The 18,453-nt window shown below is 40.7% G+C and overlaps 1 protein-coding gene across 7 annotated transcripts in view; it reads left to right on the top strand.

Moving 5' to 3' along the window:
* ATG7 (autophagy related 7) overlaps nt 1-18,178 on the top strand; it is a 267,326-nt gene extending 249,148 nt beyond the window's left edge. For 5 of the 7 annotated variants that reach the window (XM_043519113.1, XM_043519104.1, XM_038408830.2 and 2 more), the window contains one exon: nt 16,959-18,178. In XM_043519113.1, the coding sequence (XP_043375048.1) occupies nt 16,959-16,991 (33 nt within the window). In that variant the 3' untranslated portion in view covers nt 16,992-18,178. The remainder of the gene's footprint in view (nt 1-16,958) is intronic. The other 2 variants (XM_038408827.2, XM_038408826.2) reach the window with 1 other exon arrangement.
* The last annotated feature ends 275 nt before the right edge of the window (nt 18,179-18,453 follow it).

Below are 18,453 nucleotides of genomic sequence, written 5' to 3'. Positions count from 1 at the left end.
ATAGATGGGGTCCCCATGGAAGGGAAAACCCAGGGACCAGGCCCTACTTCATAATGAAGAAGGATCTCTTATACCGGGTTGCACCAATACAGGGGCAGAAGGTACAGCAGATCCCAGTACCTCAAAAACACCAGAACACTGTATTATGCCTTACCCATAGTCATTTTTTGGAAGGACATTTGGGGGTAGAGAAGACCCTGCATGGGTCCTACGACAGTTCTTCTGGCCCGGAGTACATGAAGCAGTGTGGAGGTACTGTGCATCCTGCCCAGAGTGTCAGCTGCACAGTCCCCTCCCCACTTGAGGGCACCTTTAGTACCCCTTCCCATCATAGAGGTCCCCTTCGAGTGAATAGCCATGGACCTAGTGGGACCCCTGGAGAAGATGGCTTGGGGCCACGAATATATACTTGTTGTTTTGGACTATGCTACTCGCTACCCAGAAGCCGTCCCTCTGCGGAACACGGCCTCTAAAATGATAGCCAAAGAGCTGGTGGGGATCTTTGCCCAAGTGGAGCTACCAAAAGAGATATTAACAGACCAAAGAACCCCATTTATGTCAAAGCTAATGAAGGACCTCTGTACCCTGCTCCATATACATACTGAGAACTTCAGTCTGTCATCAGTAGATGGATGGGCTGGTAGAAAGGTTTAACCGAATCCTCAAGACTATGATAAGGAAGGTGGTAAGTCAGGACGGGAAGGATTGGGACACCCTACTACCTTACCTTATGTTTGCCATCCGGGAGATACCTCAGGCCTCAACTGCGTTTTCCCCCTTTGAGTTATTATACACATGCCACCCCCATGGCATACTAGATATTGTCAAAGAGATTTGGGAAGAGGAACCCAATGAGGGGAGAAATATAATAGAATGTGTATTGCAGATGCGAGACCGGATAGCCCAGATCACCCCTATTGTATGGGAACATTTGGAAAAGGCGCAGGATTCCCAGCTAACCCATTACAATTGCCAGGCAAAAGTCCAAAAGTTCAACCAAGGGATCAGATGATGGTGTTGGTTCCCACGGCAGAAAGCAAGCTTTTGGCCCAGTGGCAGGGGCCATATGAGGTGGTTGAACCTGTGGGGGAAGTAACCTACAGGGTGCGGCAGCCAGGATGCCGGAAACAGGAACAGATTTATCACATTAACCTCTTGAAACCTTGGCACCAGCGAGAGGCATGTGTAGTGGCCCAAGAGGCCCTGATCCAGGGAAATAACCTACATGAGCAGATCAGGATATCCCCTGATCTGACATCAAACCAGAAGGAGGCAGTAATTGAGATGATCAGCCGGTACCAGGATGTATTTTCAACCAAACCAGGCCAGACCACCAAAGCATATCACCACATTATCACAGACCCTGGGGCAAAGGTAACTTTAAGGCCCTACCGGGTCCCACCAGCAAAAAGGGAGGAGGTCAATGCAGAGGTAAAAAGGATGTTGGAACTGGGAGTCATTGAAGAGTCACACAGTCAATGGTCGAGCCTGATTGTGTTGGTGCCCAAATCCGATGGCACCACTAGGTTTTGTAATGACTTTCGCTGGCTGAACGAGATATCCAAATTTGGTGCATACCCCATGTCCTGCATTGATGAGTTAGTTGACCACCTGGGCAATGCTTGATTTTTGACCACCCTTGATTTAACAAAGGGATACTGGCAGATTCCCCTTGCCAAAGATGCGAAAGAAAAGATGGCATTCTCTACACCAGAGGGTCTGTTTCAATATGCTGTTCTTCCTTTTGGACTGCATGGGGCACCTGCCACCTTCCAGTGTCTTATGGACAAGCTCCTGCGGCCCCATACCAGTTATGCAACTGCGTACCTGGATGATGTGATTATTCACCCCCCCCCCCCCGACTAGGAGACCCACTTGGAAAAGGTGGAAGCAGTACTGGACACAGTAAGACGGGCTGGCCTCACAGCCAACCCCACCAAGTGTGCTATAGGGCTAGCCAAGTCTAAATACCTTGGCTACATTGTAGGAAGGGGCATGGTTAAGCCACAACTAAACAAACTTGAGGCTATTCAAAATTGGCCCCAGCTGAATCGGAAAAAGCAAGTCCCGGCAGTCCTGTGTGTGGTGGGGTACTGTGTGATTTATTTCCCATTTCACCACCAGAGCAAGTAGCTTGACAGACCTGATAAAAGCCCGGGTCCAGACATGGTGAAGTGGACAGATGCCGCAGAGAAAACATTCACAGATCTATGGACAGCCCTCTGCAGTAACCCCATGCTTATAGCCCCACGCTTCAACAAAGAATTCATTTTACAGACAGATACATCTGAAGTAGGATTGGGAGCTGTCCTATCACAGATGGTCGGAGACGAAGAACACCCAATCCTCTACCTCAGCAGGAAACTCCTTCCGAGAGAGCAGAAGTATGCAGTGGTTGTGAGAGAGAGTTCCTTGCTGTGAAATGGGCCATGGAAACACTACGTTATTACCTGTTGGGACAATGGTTTACCCTTGTGACCAAACATGCACCCCTCCAGTCGATGCAGCGAAATAAAGAGAAGAATACAAGGGTGACCAGATGGTTTCTGTCCCTACAACCTTTTCAATTCATCATACAATGCCAGGCTGGAAGCCACCATGGCAATGCAGATGGCTTGTCACGGGTACACTTCCTGACATCCCAAGTTGCCCAACCCCGTGGTGTTGAGCAGCGTGGGGGAATATGTGATAGGGTTGGGCCACATGGCTACAGGAGAGTGATAGAAGGCTTTTATATTAGCCCCAGATTAAGGAGGTTCTTTTTCCCTGAGTAAGGTAACGGGTGGTTCCAGAACAATGAGGAACTTGTTGGAACCAATTAAGACAGGCAGGCTAATCAGGGCACCTGGTTTAAAAAGGACTTCACTTCAGTCGGTGAGGTGTGTGCAAGGAGCTGAGAGTGAGAGGGTGTGCTGCTTGAGGTCTGAGGAGTACAACCGCTATCTGGCATCAGGAGGAAGGTCCTGTGGTGAGGATAAAGATGGTATTGGAAGGAGGCCATGGGGAAGTAGCCCAGGGAGTTGTAGCTGTCACCCAGGTATTACACGAAACACTGTAGATAGCTATGATCCACAGGGCCCTGGGCTGGAACCTGGAGTAGAGGGCGGGCCTGGGTTCTCCCCATTCCCTCTAATTCCCTGTTGGAATCAGGAGGAGTTGACCTGGACTGTGGGTCCGAGCAGAGGGGAAGGTCCCTGGCCTGTCCCCTGACCCACTAGTTGGACCAGCAGAGACTGCAGGGATTGTTCTCCTTCCTTTTCCCCATGCTGGCCAGTGATGAGGTTAGCTGAGTGGACAGCAGGTTTGAGCCACTAGCAAACTGAGGGCTACCATGAACCTCTGAGGCGAGCAAATCTGCCAAGGTGTGCAGGACCCACCAAGGCAGAGGAGGAACTTTGTCACACATAGTTAACTGGTTTATAATTCCCTGGGTTGTCCTTATTCCCCTTTTTATAGTTAGGTACTATATTTGCTCTTTTCCAATCCACTGGGATCTTTCCTGTCCCCCACGAGTTCTCATAGATAATCACTAATGGCTCAAGAGATCTCTTCAGTCAGTTCTTTAAATATTCTAGGATGCATTTTATCAAGCCCTGCCAATTTGAAGACATCTAACTTGTCTAGGCCTGGTCTACACTAGGAAATTATGTTGGTATAATTATATTATGCAGGGGTGTGAAAAATCCCTGAGCAATGCAGTTAAACCAATGCAGACAGCACTTGGTCAATGTCAACCTAGCTACCTCCTCTTGGGGAGCCGGAGTATCTATGCCAATAGGAGACGCAATCAGCATAGGTACCATCTTCTCTGAAGTGCTACAGCAACGCAGCAGCTGCGGTGTTCTAAGTATAGACAAGCCCTTAGTGATCCTTAACTTGTTCTTTTCCTCTTTCAGTCTCAAATCCTACCCTATTTACACTGATGTTCTCTATAGTAAGCCATGTCTATACGTACAGTGCTGCAGCGGCGCACCTGTACTAATACAGCTGCACCACTGCAGTGCGTCTGGTGAAGACTCTATCGTGACAGGAGAGAGCTCTTCCGTTCGCATAATAAAACTACCTTTGAGAGCAGCAGAAGCTATGTTGGTGGGAGAAACTCTTCTGCTGACATCGTGCTGTTCACACGAGCTCTTATGTCGCTCGGGGGTGTGTGGTTTTTTTGCATATGTAGTGTAGACATAGCCTCTGTCATCTGATCGCTGCTAACCTTATTGGTGAAAATGGAAACAAAAAAGGCATTTAGCACTTCTGTCATTGCTGCATTTTCTGTTATTGTCTTTCCTTCCTCATTGAGTAATGACCCTACTCTGTCCTTGATCTTCCACTTGCTTCTAATGTATTTGTAAAATGTTTTCGTGTTACCCTTTATGTCCCTAGGTAGTTTAATCTTTTTTGTACCTTGGTCTTTCTGATTTTGTCACTACATGTTTGTGTTGGGTTTTTTACATTCATCCTTTGTAATTTGAGCTATTTTCCACATTGTCTATGACTCTTTTTTAAATTTCAGGTTGTTGGAGATCTCCTGGTTATGTCAGGGAGGTCTCTTATCATACTTCCTCTCTTTCCTACGTATTGTGGTAGTTTGCTCTTGTGCCCTTAAAAACATCTCTTTAAAAAACTGCCAACTATCCTGAACGTTTTTTCCCCCTTAGACTTGCTTCCCATGGGATCTTACCTACCAATTATCTGAGTTTGCTAAAGTCTGCCTTCCTGAAGTCCATTGTCTTTATTCTGCTGCTTTCCCTCCTACCATTCCTTAGAAGCATGAACTCTGTCATTTCTGGATCACTTTCAGCCAGACTGCCTTTCACATTCAAATCCTCAGCCAGTTCCTCCTTATTTATCAGAATCAAATCTAGAACAGCCTCTCCCCTAGTCACTTTCTCCACCTTCTGTAATAAAAAGTTGTCTCCAATGCATTCCAAGAACTTGCTGGATAATCTGTGCCCTGCTGTATGATTTTCCAACAGATGTCTGGGTAATGGAAGTCCCCCATCTCCACCAAGTCCTGTGGTTTGGATGATTTTATTAGTTGTTTAAAAAAAGCCTCATCAACCTATTCTTTTTGGTTAGGTGGTCCTATTATGACATCACCCTTGTTTTTTACCCCTTTTATTCTTCCCAGAGACTTTCAACAGGAGAGTCTTCCACTTCTATCCCTGTTGCTCAAGATTCCCCTCTTTATTCATCCCAGGATCACATTAGCCTTTTTGTCTACAGCATTGCAGTGGGAGCTCATGTTCAGCTGATTATCCACCACAACCTCTTAATCTTTTTCAGAGTTACTACTTCCGAGAATAGAGTCCCCCTTCCTGTAAATATAGCCTACAGTTTTTGTTCTATCATGTATACATTTACATTTATCGATTATTAAAATGCATATTGTTTGCTTGCATCCAGCTAACCAAGCAATCCCAATCGCCCTGTACCAGTAACCTGTCCTCTTTGTTATTTACCACTCCCTCAATTTTTGTGTTATCAACAAGCCTTATCAGTTTTATGTTTTTTCCTGATCATTGACAAAATGGTTAAATAATGTCAGGCCAAGAACTGATCCATATGGGACCACACTAGAAATATAACCACTTGATGATAATTCTGTGTTTACAATTGCACTTTGAGACCTAGCAGGCAGACAGCTTTTAATCCATTTAATGACTGCCATGTTAATTTTATATCATTTAGTTTTTTAATGAAAATGTTGTGGTGCCGAGTCAAATGCTTTACAAAAGTTGGGTTTCAGAGTAGCAGCCGTGTTAGTCTGTATTCGCAAAAAGAAAAGGAGTACTTGTGGCACCTTAGAGACTAACAAATTTATTAGAGCATAAGCTTTCGTGAGCTACAGCTCACTTCATCCGATGAAGTGAGCTGTAGCTCACGAAAGCTTATGCTCTAATAAATTTGTTAGTCTCTAAGGTGCCACAAGTACTCCTTTTCTTTTTACAAAAGTTGACGCATATTACATCAACACTATAACCTTTATTAACTAAATTTATAATCTCATCCAAAAAAATCAAGTTAGTTTGACAGGATCTATTTTCCATAAACCCACCCACGAACACCCTTCCTCTCCCACTCTGAAAAAAAAAATCATGGAACTGATAGGATGTTTGCCTCCATCACATTGTTCACCCTGCTTGTGTATTCTACCCGTTTCCTGCCCTTTGTCTGTCTTGTCCGTTTAGATTGTAAGCTCTTCGAGGCAGGGACTGTCTATTGCTCTGTGTTTATACAGTGCCTACCACAAATAGTGGGGTCCCACTCTTGGTCGGCCCTTAAGCACTGCCATAATAAACATGATTAATAATAACAATTGAATGAGAATGGTTTCCTGAATCAGGGCCTATGGTTTGTTGTATTTGAAGTTTGAGTAGAGTTGTGTGCTCTTATGTGATACTCAAGCATTACATTTAATACTAGGCTGAATTTCAGCCTTAACATTCAGTTCAATTCTGTTCATGTTTTTTTTTTATTCTTTAACATGTTTGTAATGTGTGTGTGTATATATATGTATACTATGATACATATTGTACACTTAACATTTGCGTGTATATATATGTGTGTGTGTGTGTATGTATTCATATTACATTTTTCTAAGCAGTGAGTGCATTATATGAATGGAAATAGCCACTTGACGTTCAGTTGATCATTTGCACGAGTAGTTACAGTAATACACATGCACGCGCGCACACAAAATCTGTAAGGACAGGCTTGTGTTCTTCCAACTCTGCCTATAAGGCCATAACTAGCTATATATATTTGCACTATATATTTTAATCACATCAGATAAAAGTCACTACATATTTTCACCCATGTACACGCACAAAAAACCCACCTAATACTTTTGTATCTGATCTCACAGAAATGAAGTTACAGGTACCTTTGTTGTGAGAAGGAAATGAAAAGTACTTATTGTCCCTTTAATGTTCTGAAATTGTTTTGAATCAGTGACTGAGAAATGAATGAACAGTTAACCTAATACATTGCGGGGTTTTCCCTTTCCTGTTATGCAGGAAAATAATACTTGTCATTTCAAGAAATCAAGTGTGGAAATGCTTCTCTAATCTTGAATAGATTTAATTTGCATTTGAAATTTAAGAATCCCTAAAGCGAAGTTTAAACATAAAGTAGGTACTTGAACGTAACAGGTGCATTCAGATAATCTGTTCAAATCTGTACAAACTGGGTAGGTTTGACAGCTGGTTCATTATTTGCCTATTTTATTACCTCCCTTGTCATTACCTATAGCTTCATGTAGATTGATTAACCCAGGTGTGCTGTAGGAGAAAGGGAGCTCAACAAAACGCAAATTCACAGCTTTTATTGGACATAAGGTGTGAGGCGTAACAGTCATTTAGGCACTCCTCTTTTATATCTTTTCTCTTTTTAAAATGCTGCTCTTAAAAAAGTAACAAACTAGCTCCTTTCTTCTTGCCCATCAATGAAGGGAATGTAGCTGTTTGCTTTTAGCATTTTAAAAAAATACATTGAATTTGAATTTTGAAAAGGGTAGTAATCATTCATTTGCTTTTTTCACAATATTTGGATTTCCATCTACTTAAAGAACATTTTCATGGGAAGATCTGTTGCTATTAACTAAGAGCATATGACATTTATAACTTTGCTGTCAGGGTTCATGTTTATGTAATTCAGGTCTAAACATAATATAGTGCTGCTTTCCCTCTAGAGGGATATTTGCCATTACAGCTTGACATGCCCAGCTAATGTGCATTTCCAGCTTGCTGTCATTTAGTTGGGTTTTAAAATGTAGTTATTCATTTTTGTATAAAATTATCCTTCTCCTCTTCTAGTTCACCACTTGCCCCTACATGGTCCAGTTTCCTTAGAGATAACTTTGACCCAAGCAGGGCCACTCCATTCTTCTGTAACCCTCAAAAATCAGGCTGTGGCCATCTTAGAAGCTTTTCACTGAGAATATATACACCAGCCTAAGTGTCGACATTCAGATCAAGATCCATATTATGCTGACTGATTCTTGCACTGTTTCTTTTTGTGCTTTCTCTCTGCAAGCTTTAACTTAGTGTTGAGCTACTTTATTATTGCCTCATCATTCCTCCTGATGTGCACATCATGTTCCTTTCCACTCATTTTCCCAGATTCCTTACAAAGATGAAGCTAATTGCATAATTGTCTAGCCTAACATTGAGGCTAATCTGGGCCTGATGAGCTTGTTCCACCTTTGAATTATGAACTGCCTTGAGATTTGCTTAATTGTTCTCACCACACCAAATCCCCACCAAATCTTTTTGTTGGTGTGTTTTTTCTTTTAAAAACCTAGCTGTGAAAGATACTGTAGTGAATCATGGTGGCGCAATATCTGGTACAAGCAGAAGACTAGTCATAGCAGCAGAGCACCTTAGAAAAGGACAAAATTCTGCCTAGTTCCTGCACAAAGAGCTATTCCCACAGTCTGCCCAGGGGCTGGCCAAAATTTTGTAATGCTATGATCCAGACATAGGGTATTCTTCTGGACTAAGTGATCTGTCCCTGCTATATATAAAGCCTATTCTTTTGGGTGTGAGAGATTACCATCCTTCTCAAATATATTCTGTCTCAATCCAGGATGTTTGCATAATGGTTTAGTATCTGTAAAACTCAATTCAGGTCTTCTGCAAACATTTTCAGAACTTCTAAAAAGACATTTATTTAGATAGGAAAATATGTAATCATCTATTTAAATGTAATTCTTTTATATTTTCCACCCTTTCATCTCACTGGTTTCTAAGAGCATGGTTTGTGGAGAGAGTACAATTAGGAAACATTACCCTCTTTAATTGAGTGTAATTGGATGCATTCTACAAATAAGAAATGTTACTAAAGTACTCTGCATTAAAGCATTGTAGATATGTAAAGCTGGGCACATGTCCAGATATTACTATCCAAAGTCCTTCTATTATTATGTCATAAGATTTTACACTTTCTAGCTTTCCATTGAAGCATCTAATTGCCAAAAACATGTGGAAGACAGTGCCCTTTCCCCAACGGCAGAAGTAAACTGAAATGTAGTTTCAGAGTAGCAGCCGTGTTAGTCTGTATTCGCAAAAAGAAAAGGAGTACTTGTGGCACCTTAGAGACTAACAAATTTATTAGAGCATAAGCTTTCGTGAGCTACAGCTCACTCATCGGATGCATTTGGTGGAAAAAACAGAGGAGAGATTTATATACACACACACGAGAAACATGAAACAATGGGTTTATCATACACACTGTAAGGAAGTGATCACTTAAGATAAGCCATCACCAGCAGCAGGGGGGGGGAAAGGAGGAAAACCTTTCATGGTGACAAGCAAGGTAGGCTAATTCCAGCAGTTAACAAGAATATCAGAGGAACAGTGGGGGGTGGGTGGGGGGAGAAATACCATGGGGAAATAGTTTTACTTTGTGTAATGACTCATCCATTCCAGTCTCTATTCAAGCCTAAGTTAATTGTATCCAGTTTTGCAAATTAATTCCAATTCAGGCAGTCCTTCGTTGGAGTCTGTTTTTGAAGCTTTTTTGTTAAGTATGGCCACTCTTAGGTCTGTGATCGAGTGACCAGAGAAATTGAAGTGTTCTCCAACTGGTTTTGAATGTTATAATTCTTGACGTCTGATTTGTGGTCCTTCATTCTTTACGTAGAGACTGTCCAGTTTGGCCAATGTACATGGCAGAGGGGCATTGCTGGCACATGATGGATATATCACATTGGTAGATGCGGCAGGTGAACGAGCCTCTGATAGTGTGGCTGATGTGATTAGGCCCTATGATGGTATCCCCTGAATAGATATGTGGACAGAGTTGGCAACGGGCTTTGTTGCAAGGGTAGGTTCCTGGGTTAGTGGTTCTGCTGTGTGGTATGTGGTTGCTGGTGAGTATTTGCTTCAGATTGGGGGGCTGTCTGTAAGCAAGGACTGGCCTGTCTTCCAAGATCTGTGAGAGTGATGGTCGTCCTTCAGGATAGGTGTAGATCCTTGATGATGCGTTGGAGAGGTTTTAGTTGGGGGCTGAAGGTGATGGCTATGGCGTTCTGTTGTTTTCCTTTGTTGGGCCTGTCCTGTAGTAGGTGACTTCTGGGTACTCTTCTGGCTCTGTCAATCTGTTTCTTCACTTCAGCAGGTGCGTATTGTAGTTGTAGGAATGCATGATAGAGATCTTGTAGGTGTTTGTCTCTGTCTGAGGGGTTGGAGCAAATGCGATTATATCGTAGCGCTTGGCTGTAGACAATGGATCGAGTGGTATGATCTGGATGAAAGCTAGAGGCATGTAGGTAGGAATAGCGGTCAGTAGGTTTCCGATATAGGGTGGTGTTTATGTGACCATCGCTTATTAGCACCGTAGTATCCAGGAAGTGGATCTCTTGTGTGGACTGGTCCAGGCTGAGGTTGATGGTGGGATGGAAATTTTTGAAATCATGATGGAATTCCTCAAGGGCTTCTTTTCCATGGGTCCAGATGATGAAGATGTCATCAATATAGCGCAAGTAGAGCAGGGGCATTAGGGGACGAGAGCTGAGGAAGCGTTGTTCTAAGTCAGCCATAAAAATGTTGGCATACTGTGGGGCCATGCGGGTACCCATCGCAGTGCCGCTGATTTGAAGGTATACATTGTCACCAAATGTGAAATAGTTATGGGTCAGGACAAAGTCACAAAGTTCAGCCACCAGGTTAGCCGTGACAGTATCGGGGATACTGTTCCTGACGGCCACACTATCAGAGGCTCGTTCACCTGCGCATCTACCAATGTGATATATGCCATCATGTGCCAGCAATGCCCCTCTGCCATGTACATTGGCCAAACTGGACAGTCTCTACGTAAAAGAATGAATGGACACAAATCAGACGTCAAGAATTATAACATTCAAAAACCAGTTGGAGAACACTTCAATCTCTCTGGTCACTCGATCACAGACCTAAGAGTGGCCATACTTCAACAAAAAAGCTTCAAAAACAGACTCCAACGAGAGACTGCTGAATTGGAATTAATTTGCAAACTGGATACAATTAACTTAGGCTTGAATAGAGACTGGGAATGGATGAGTCATTACACAAAGTAAAACTATTTCCCCATGTTTCAGAGTAGCAGCCGTGTTAGTCTGTATTCTCAAAAAGAAAAGGAGTACTTGTGGCACCTTAGAGACTAACAAATTTATTAGAGCATAAGCTTTCGTGAGCTACAGTGAGCTGTAGCTCACGAAAGCTTATGCTCTAATAAATTTGTTAGTCTCTAAGGTGCCACAAGTACTCTATTTCCCCATGGTATTTCTCCCTCCCACCCCCCCCCCACTGTTCCTCTGATATTCTTGTTAACTGCTGGAATTAGCCTACCTTGCTTGTCACCATGAAAGGTTTTCCTCCTTTCCCCCCCTGCTGCTGGTGATGGCTTATCTTAAGTGATCACTCTCCTTACAGTGTGTATGATAAACCCATTGTTTCATGTTCTCTGTGTGTGTGTATATAAATCTCTCCTCTGTTTTTTCCACCAAATGCATCCGATGAAGTGAGCTGTAGCTCACGAAAGCTTATGCTCTAATAAATTTGTTAGTCTCTAAGGTGCCACAAGTACTCCTTTTCTTTTTGAAATGTAGTTGTGATTATTTTTATTTGTATTGTGGTAGAGCTTTCAGGCCCCATGTACTAGGCACTCTATAAACATACAACTAAGAGTCCCTGCCACATAGAGCTTATGGTCCTAACAGAATATCAGTTGGTATTTCAGCTTATCAGGATGAGATGATAAACTCAAAATCCTGACCCTCTAGGGAAGTTGTAGATTCCACTGTACTCTTTAAGAAGCAGTGGTAGGATGTCCGATCGTAGATCCTGGCTATTTTTTATTTTTACCAATTTCCAAAAGATATCGCTTCTTCTGCTCTTTAGTTAAAACACAACTTGGGGGCAGGTGGTGTTAACTGAGCAAATATTTTGTAGCACAGAAGAAAACTGAAGGTTATTTTAAAATATACATTGTAGAACCTTGTATAGAAGATTTAAGATAAAATAAATTATAGTATAGAAAATTCAGTATCTAACTTTACCTGAGAGGAGCTAGGAAATAAAAAATTAAGGCTGAGCAAGGTGACTGGAAAGGTAATGGGATAGGGAGCCTTTCACCTCTAAAGTAACAGTTAAAATCCACCCTGGGTCAGGAAGATGGCCACCTAACAGCTGTCCAGAGGCCTGTCTGAAATGAATCAGAAGTTTCAGTCCATTTCCTAAAGGAGATATGTCCAGATCATAAAAATCTCCAGTACAACTGGCACCCTTACCATCTACTTTCAGTAAAGAGGTCAAGAAAGCATATAGGGCAAACTTACTTGGAGACAGTGAATAAGGATGTGTTTTTTACCCTTTCACATAACACAAGAACCAAGGTCAGTCAGTGAAATTAATAGGCAGCAGATTTAAAACAAATGTAAGGAAGTACTACTTCACACAATTCACAAGCAACCTGTGGAACCCATTACTGGGGATGTTGTGAAGGCCAAAAGTATAAATGGATTCAAAAAAGAATGAGATAAGTTAATGGAGGATAGGTCCATCAGTGGCTATTAACCTTTGATTGCCAGAAGCTGGGAGTGAACAACAGGGTATGGATCACTCAATAATTACCCAGTTTTGTTCATTCCCTCTGAAGCACCTAGTACTAGCCACTATTGGAAGACAGGATACTGGGCTAAATGGACCATTGGTCTGAATGTGGCCATTCTTAAGTTCTCACCTGCACTGTTCAGAAGAAGAAATGAGATACACTGCTAGCACAGTGAGGGGAAGCTGGATAGGACCATGATATATTTCTTCCATGGACAAAGAAAACTTTTGGAGCATTTAGTCTGGCTTCCTTCACTATGTTTGTTTAAAAGAAAATTGTGGACACCCTGTCCTCAATTCATCCCAATGTGCAATCTATAAATGTGTTTAGTATCTTTCTTTAACACACAGAAGAGTGAGGGTTAAAATCTGTCCTTGTTGCTATTACAAAGTTTGAAAAACTCAAAGTGGGGTTAGTTGAGGATGGAATATCAGTCTGAACTTTGAATTTCTTGCTTTTGTCAGTTTGATTCATACCATAAACTCTATTTAAAGATAATTCTTTCATATTTATTTCCACATCCTTGACCCTGAATGGTGAATTGGACATTTGTATTTTCATTGGCAAAGTCTAAGTCGCTCATCACTCTTTTCCTTTTGTAAACAAACTGTTCCTTCAGCATTTTCCAGAAGGTTTTTATACCACCATTTTGCAACCACTTTTAGGAATTGAGAAAATCTTACCATTTAAAGTATGTGTTTTACAGAGAGCTGTGTGTAGACATTACTAGTCCAGATTTTGGTGGGGCTTTGTCATAATATCCAAATTCTAAAAAAGTCATATTTTGCAGGGATTAGATTTTATAGAAATTATATGTAATGCAATTACAGTCTGTCTGAAAATAGTTGTTTTATTTATTATTTGTATTGCAGTAGTGCTTCAGGCCAACCAAGAACAGGACCCCATTGTGTTAGGCACTGTAAAAATACGTGATAGTCAGTGCCCTGAAAAGTTTTACAGTCTAATAAATGTTGGCATCTTACGCTTCTTGTTGTTTTTTCCATCAGTCAGGATGTAAAAGAGAGAAATATCTTGTGGCCAGCCTAAAGTCAACACACACACGCTTTTCAGGCAGATAACCTCGGCCTGATCTCGATAGAGACAGCTAAGAACAGAAGATCACTAAGTGATGCTCATAGTTCCTAGATTCATCTATTATGGTTGGCTACCTTTTGAGGTCCAGGCCTATGCTTGGAAGTGCCAATCTTATTCTTGTAGTCAGAAGAACCTGACATGGTAGTCTGTCTATGGCATTTAGCTGGGTCATGCATCGATGGTCCAAGTTTTAGACGAATTTCTAGCACACTTAAGGGTAAAATTATGACAGCCTGTCAGTAAAGCCAAGGACCACCTGCTAGGTATCTTGCTACATTCCATAAAATCCCACTTTAAGGATGATTCCTGTAGGACAAATTCATTCTCTGATATAACTCTTTTAAATTAAATCTCACACTGTAAATGGTAATCAGACAGGGAAATATATAAAATCTACAGCTTACATTCAAGCAAGGATTTGGGGAGGACTTTTTTTTTTTAGTATAAATTATTCTTATTCTTTGCAAACTAATTTACTTTTCATGAAATGGCACACTGGGTCAGACCAATGTACATCCAGCCCCGTTATCTTGTTTTTTGATGGTGGCCAGTGCCAGGTATTCAGAGGAAATGAACAGAACAGGCAATCATCGAGTGATCCCATCCCCTGTTGTCCACTCCCAGTCAGAGGCTGGGGACCCAGAGCAGAGATGGCCATTGATGGCCTGTCCTCCTTGAACTTACCTAGTTCTTTTTTTGAACTCCATTATAGTTTTGGCCTTCACAATATCCCCTGACAACAAATTCAACAGGGTGACTCTAAGGTGCCACAAGTACTCCTTTTCTTTTTGCGAATACAGACTAACACGGCTGCTACTCTGAAACAGGGTGACTGCGTGTTGTCTGAATTAGTACTTCCTTTCGTTTGCTTTAAGCCTGCTGCCTATTAATTTCATTGGGTGACTCCTGGTTCTTGTGTTATGTGAAGGAGTAAATAACACTTCTTTATTCCCATTCTCCACACAAGTCGCGATTTTATGGACCTCTATCATATCCCCTCTTAGTCGTGGTCTTTTACAAGCAGAAACTCAGTCTTTTTAATATATCCTCATACAGAACTGTTCCATACCCCTAATCATCTTTGTTGCCCTTCTCTGTACCTTTTCAAATTCTAATGTATCTTTTTTGATATGGGGTGATCAGAACTGCATGCAGTATTCAAGATGAGGCATATCAAGGATTTATAGTGGCATTATGATATTGTCTGTTTTATTATCTATCCCTTTCCTAATGGTTCCTACATTCAGTTAGAATTTTTTGACTGCCGCTGCACATTGAGTGGATGTTTTCAGAGAACTATCCACAATGACTCCAAGACTCTTTGTTGAGTGGTAACAGCTAGATCCCATAGTTGGGATTATGTTTTCCAATGTGCACTACTTTGCATTTATCAACAATGAATTCATGTGCCATTTTGTTGTCCAGTCACTCAGTTTTGTGTGAGATCCCTTTGTAACTCTTGCCAGTCTGCTTTGGACGTAACTATTTTGAGTAATTCTGTATTGTCTGCAAATTTTGCACCTCACTGTTTACCCGTTTTCCAGATCATTTATGAATATGTTGAACAGCACTGGTGACAGTAAAGATCCTGGGGATACTACTATTTACCTCTCTCCATTCTGAAACCTAATCATTTATTCCTACTGTGTGTTTTCTGTCTTTTCACCAGTTACTGATCCATGAGAGGATCTTCCTCCTTATTCCTTCGCTCAGTGGTTCTCAAACTATTGCACTGGTTACCCCTTTCACATAGCAAGCCTCTGGGTATGACCCCCTCCCCTTATAAATTAAAAACACTTTTTTATATATTTAACATCATTATAAATACTGGAGGCAAAGCTGTGTTTATGGTGGAGGCTGACAACTCGTGACCCCCGGAGGGGTCCCAACCCCAGTTTGAGAACCCCTGCCTTAGTTCTTTATCTTTTCACATCTCTAATTGCAACTTTTTTGGCAGGGGAGGGGAAGGAGAATGGTTATTTAGTATTTAGCAGATTTATTTTACAACTAAAAAAATTCAAATAGTTAGTGGCCTTTACAGTAAACCTTAGCCCGACCTATGGTACCTTCCACTATTACAGCATACTCTGTTGTGGGGTTTCCGTTTCGATTATTCCATTTTGTTATTTGAAACTCCAGAACTTTTCAGAGAGAATGCAAAGATTTTGAACTTATGGGTATGAAGTCTGGGCATCCACCACTGACCCTCCAAAATAAATGGTGGTAAATCTGCTAAATGCACCGGCATTTCCATGAAAGAACAGGCATGTCTCTAGTGTGCACTTACTGAATGTACACAGGTTTCAGAGTAGCAGCCGTGTTAGTCTGTATTCGCAAAAAGAAAAGGAAAACTTGTGGCACCTTAGAGCTAACAAATTATTTGAGCATAAGCTTTCGTGAGCTACAGCTCACTTCATCAGATGCATGAATTCATGTTTCATGAATGTACACAGGTGCAATTGCAAATTTTTGCATTTTTTAAAATGCGGCACTCTGTGTCCTAACAACTGATTGAAAATACAGAACTTACCCTCAATTTGTATGGCCTCTAGGACTCCAGTTCCATTGAGATTCTGTGAATATGTTAACCTTGTTTTCCAGGTTTGGTTTTCAGGATATGTCTTGGTCATAACCCATAACCAAAGTAAATATACAATTACATCTTGCTGCATAAAATATGTTTTTCAGTAAATTATTGAATGGTTAATAGAACTTTTTAAAAAATGAGGGGGAAAAAACAAATTATAGTATATATAATTTGCTGTTCTTTGTGGTCCTACTATTGGTTATTCTCAAATATTTGCGTGGCCATTGATTCTTCCAGATGATATCACAAATTCCTAAAGTTTTATATTGAAATTGTATCTTTATTATTCAGTATTTGTATTTTCCTGGTAACAATTTGTCAAGCAATCACAGCAAGCAGAAACATATCAAGTGGACCAGCCACATACACTACTAATGAATAGCAAAAACACCAAAGGAATAGTCAAACAACCAATGAAATTATTCATCCAGACTATTATAGGAATAAGTACAAGTGCCAAAAATGTGTGTGCAACTAAAGAGATTAATTTGCAAATGATTTACTGATCCAAAAAACCTGGACTCCACTGCCAGTTAGTTTCATTAATACTATTTGGTCACCTCTAGAATGGATGGTCCATAAATGAAATGTCGTCTTCCTCTTAAATTGGATTAGTGGTTTTATAAGATATTTTGAAAGCATATTTGAAATACTGAGTGAAATATCGCTTATTTTCTCATTACAGATTTGGGACATGAGTGATGATGAAACAGTCTGAAAACCAAATGAATGAAGTGGAAGATGACCTGCTTTAGGCTGCAGTGATGTCTATCCATCATTTGACAAGTTAATGATTGCTTACACATTTTGATTTACAAACATAAACAAATATAATCTACATCTGTGCTATGAATGGGACATTATCTTGAACTAAAATAATAGTTCTACTGTGGATGTAATTTTCCCCTGCTTTTCATTTTATCCTATGCATGAGATAACTATTTGTTAGAGCAATGTGGTTATGTTTAAATCCCCTTTCTTTTTTTTTCTTTTTCAGTTTCTAAACATAGCTTACATATAAAATATGCCACTTTAAATAGCCTTTGGTGTTTTCATTTGTCCCAGTTTTCATTTTACTTGTCTATATAGGCCTAAATAACATTGTATTTTTCATGTTTCAATGATTTGTGGCATTTTATAAGTATTTAATACTCAGGCTATAAGAAAATTCCCCTATAGATGGGAATTAAATCACACTGTTATTTAAGGGAATGGGAAAAAGGTAACTAAACATCCACCTACACATTTTTAATGTGTTAGATCATGTTGTAACATGCTAGCCCCTCTCCTTATATATGGAGTTGGTCTTGCCTGTGCAGATGGGAACAGACAAAGCTTCAGAATTTTCTTGGAGTCCTGTAAAAGACTTGAGCTTTAGCATGATTCCACACTGTGGATAAAGCATCATTTGACATTGCCTACCTAGTGAAGACCAAACTCTGTTTATGTCCTGATTAGGGACTATCATGCTTATAGCAAGATCCATTACACAGTGAAAATTGCTTTGAAGTTAGGTCCTTAGCTAGATAAAAGTGTATATGTAATGTTATATATATAAAGGCAGTGGTCTCCAGCTTTGTCATTCTTAAATCCCACACACCTAGCATGTTCATGGACACCAAAACAGTCCTAATTCTAATCTTCCATTGGAGGCATCTGAAATGTTTCATTCTTGCTGGAGCACAAAACCATAGTTTGAGAACCACAGAGAAAAAGTATAATTTATGAAACTCAAAATTTTAAAATATCAAGTGTATTACTACTCTAAATGTAAAAAAAAAATCTATTGTTTTGCATCTTGAAATAACTAAAAACAAAAAAAATGTTTTAAGCTTCTTTTACAGCTTAAATCTGGTTATTTGCATTGTTTCATTCATGAGGAAAAATGAAAACTGCATTATTGTTTGTTGTCTTCCAACCATTCTTTCGTTTGCATATAAAACCATTCTGTTCTTAGCCTTAAGAAAAGGTAAAGCAATCCATCCAATTAGTCAATCTATCAAATGAACTTGTGTTCTTCCTCTACCTTTAATTAAGGTCCAAGTCCCTGAATGTAGAAGTCAGATCAACTTGTTCATTTGCCTGCTAAGCTGACATTTGGCATACCATTGGGGGGAAGTTCTTTTAAGGTCAGTTCACCCATGAGGGTCAGTTCACCCAATTATGAACATAAGTGACAT

Source organism: Dermochelys coriacea, chromosome 7 (genome assembly GCF_009764565.3).
Source record: "Dermochelys coriacea isolate rDerCor1 chromosome 7, rDerCor1.pri.v4, whole genome shotgun sequence".
Classification (NCBI taxonomy): Eukaryota; Metazoa; Chordata; order Testudines; family Dermochelyidae; genus Dermochelys; species Dermochelys coriacea.
Note: the sequence above shows the minus strand (reverse complement) of the source record. Positions and strands in the feature narration are given on the sequence as shown.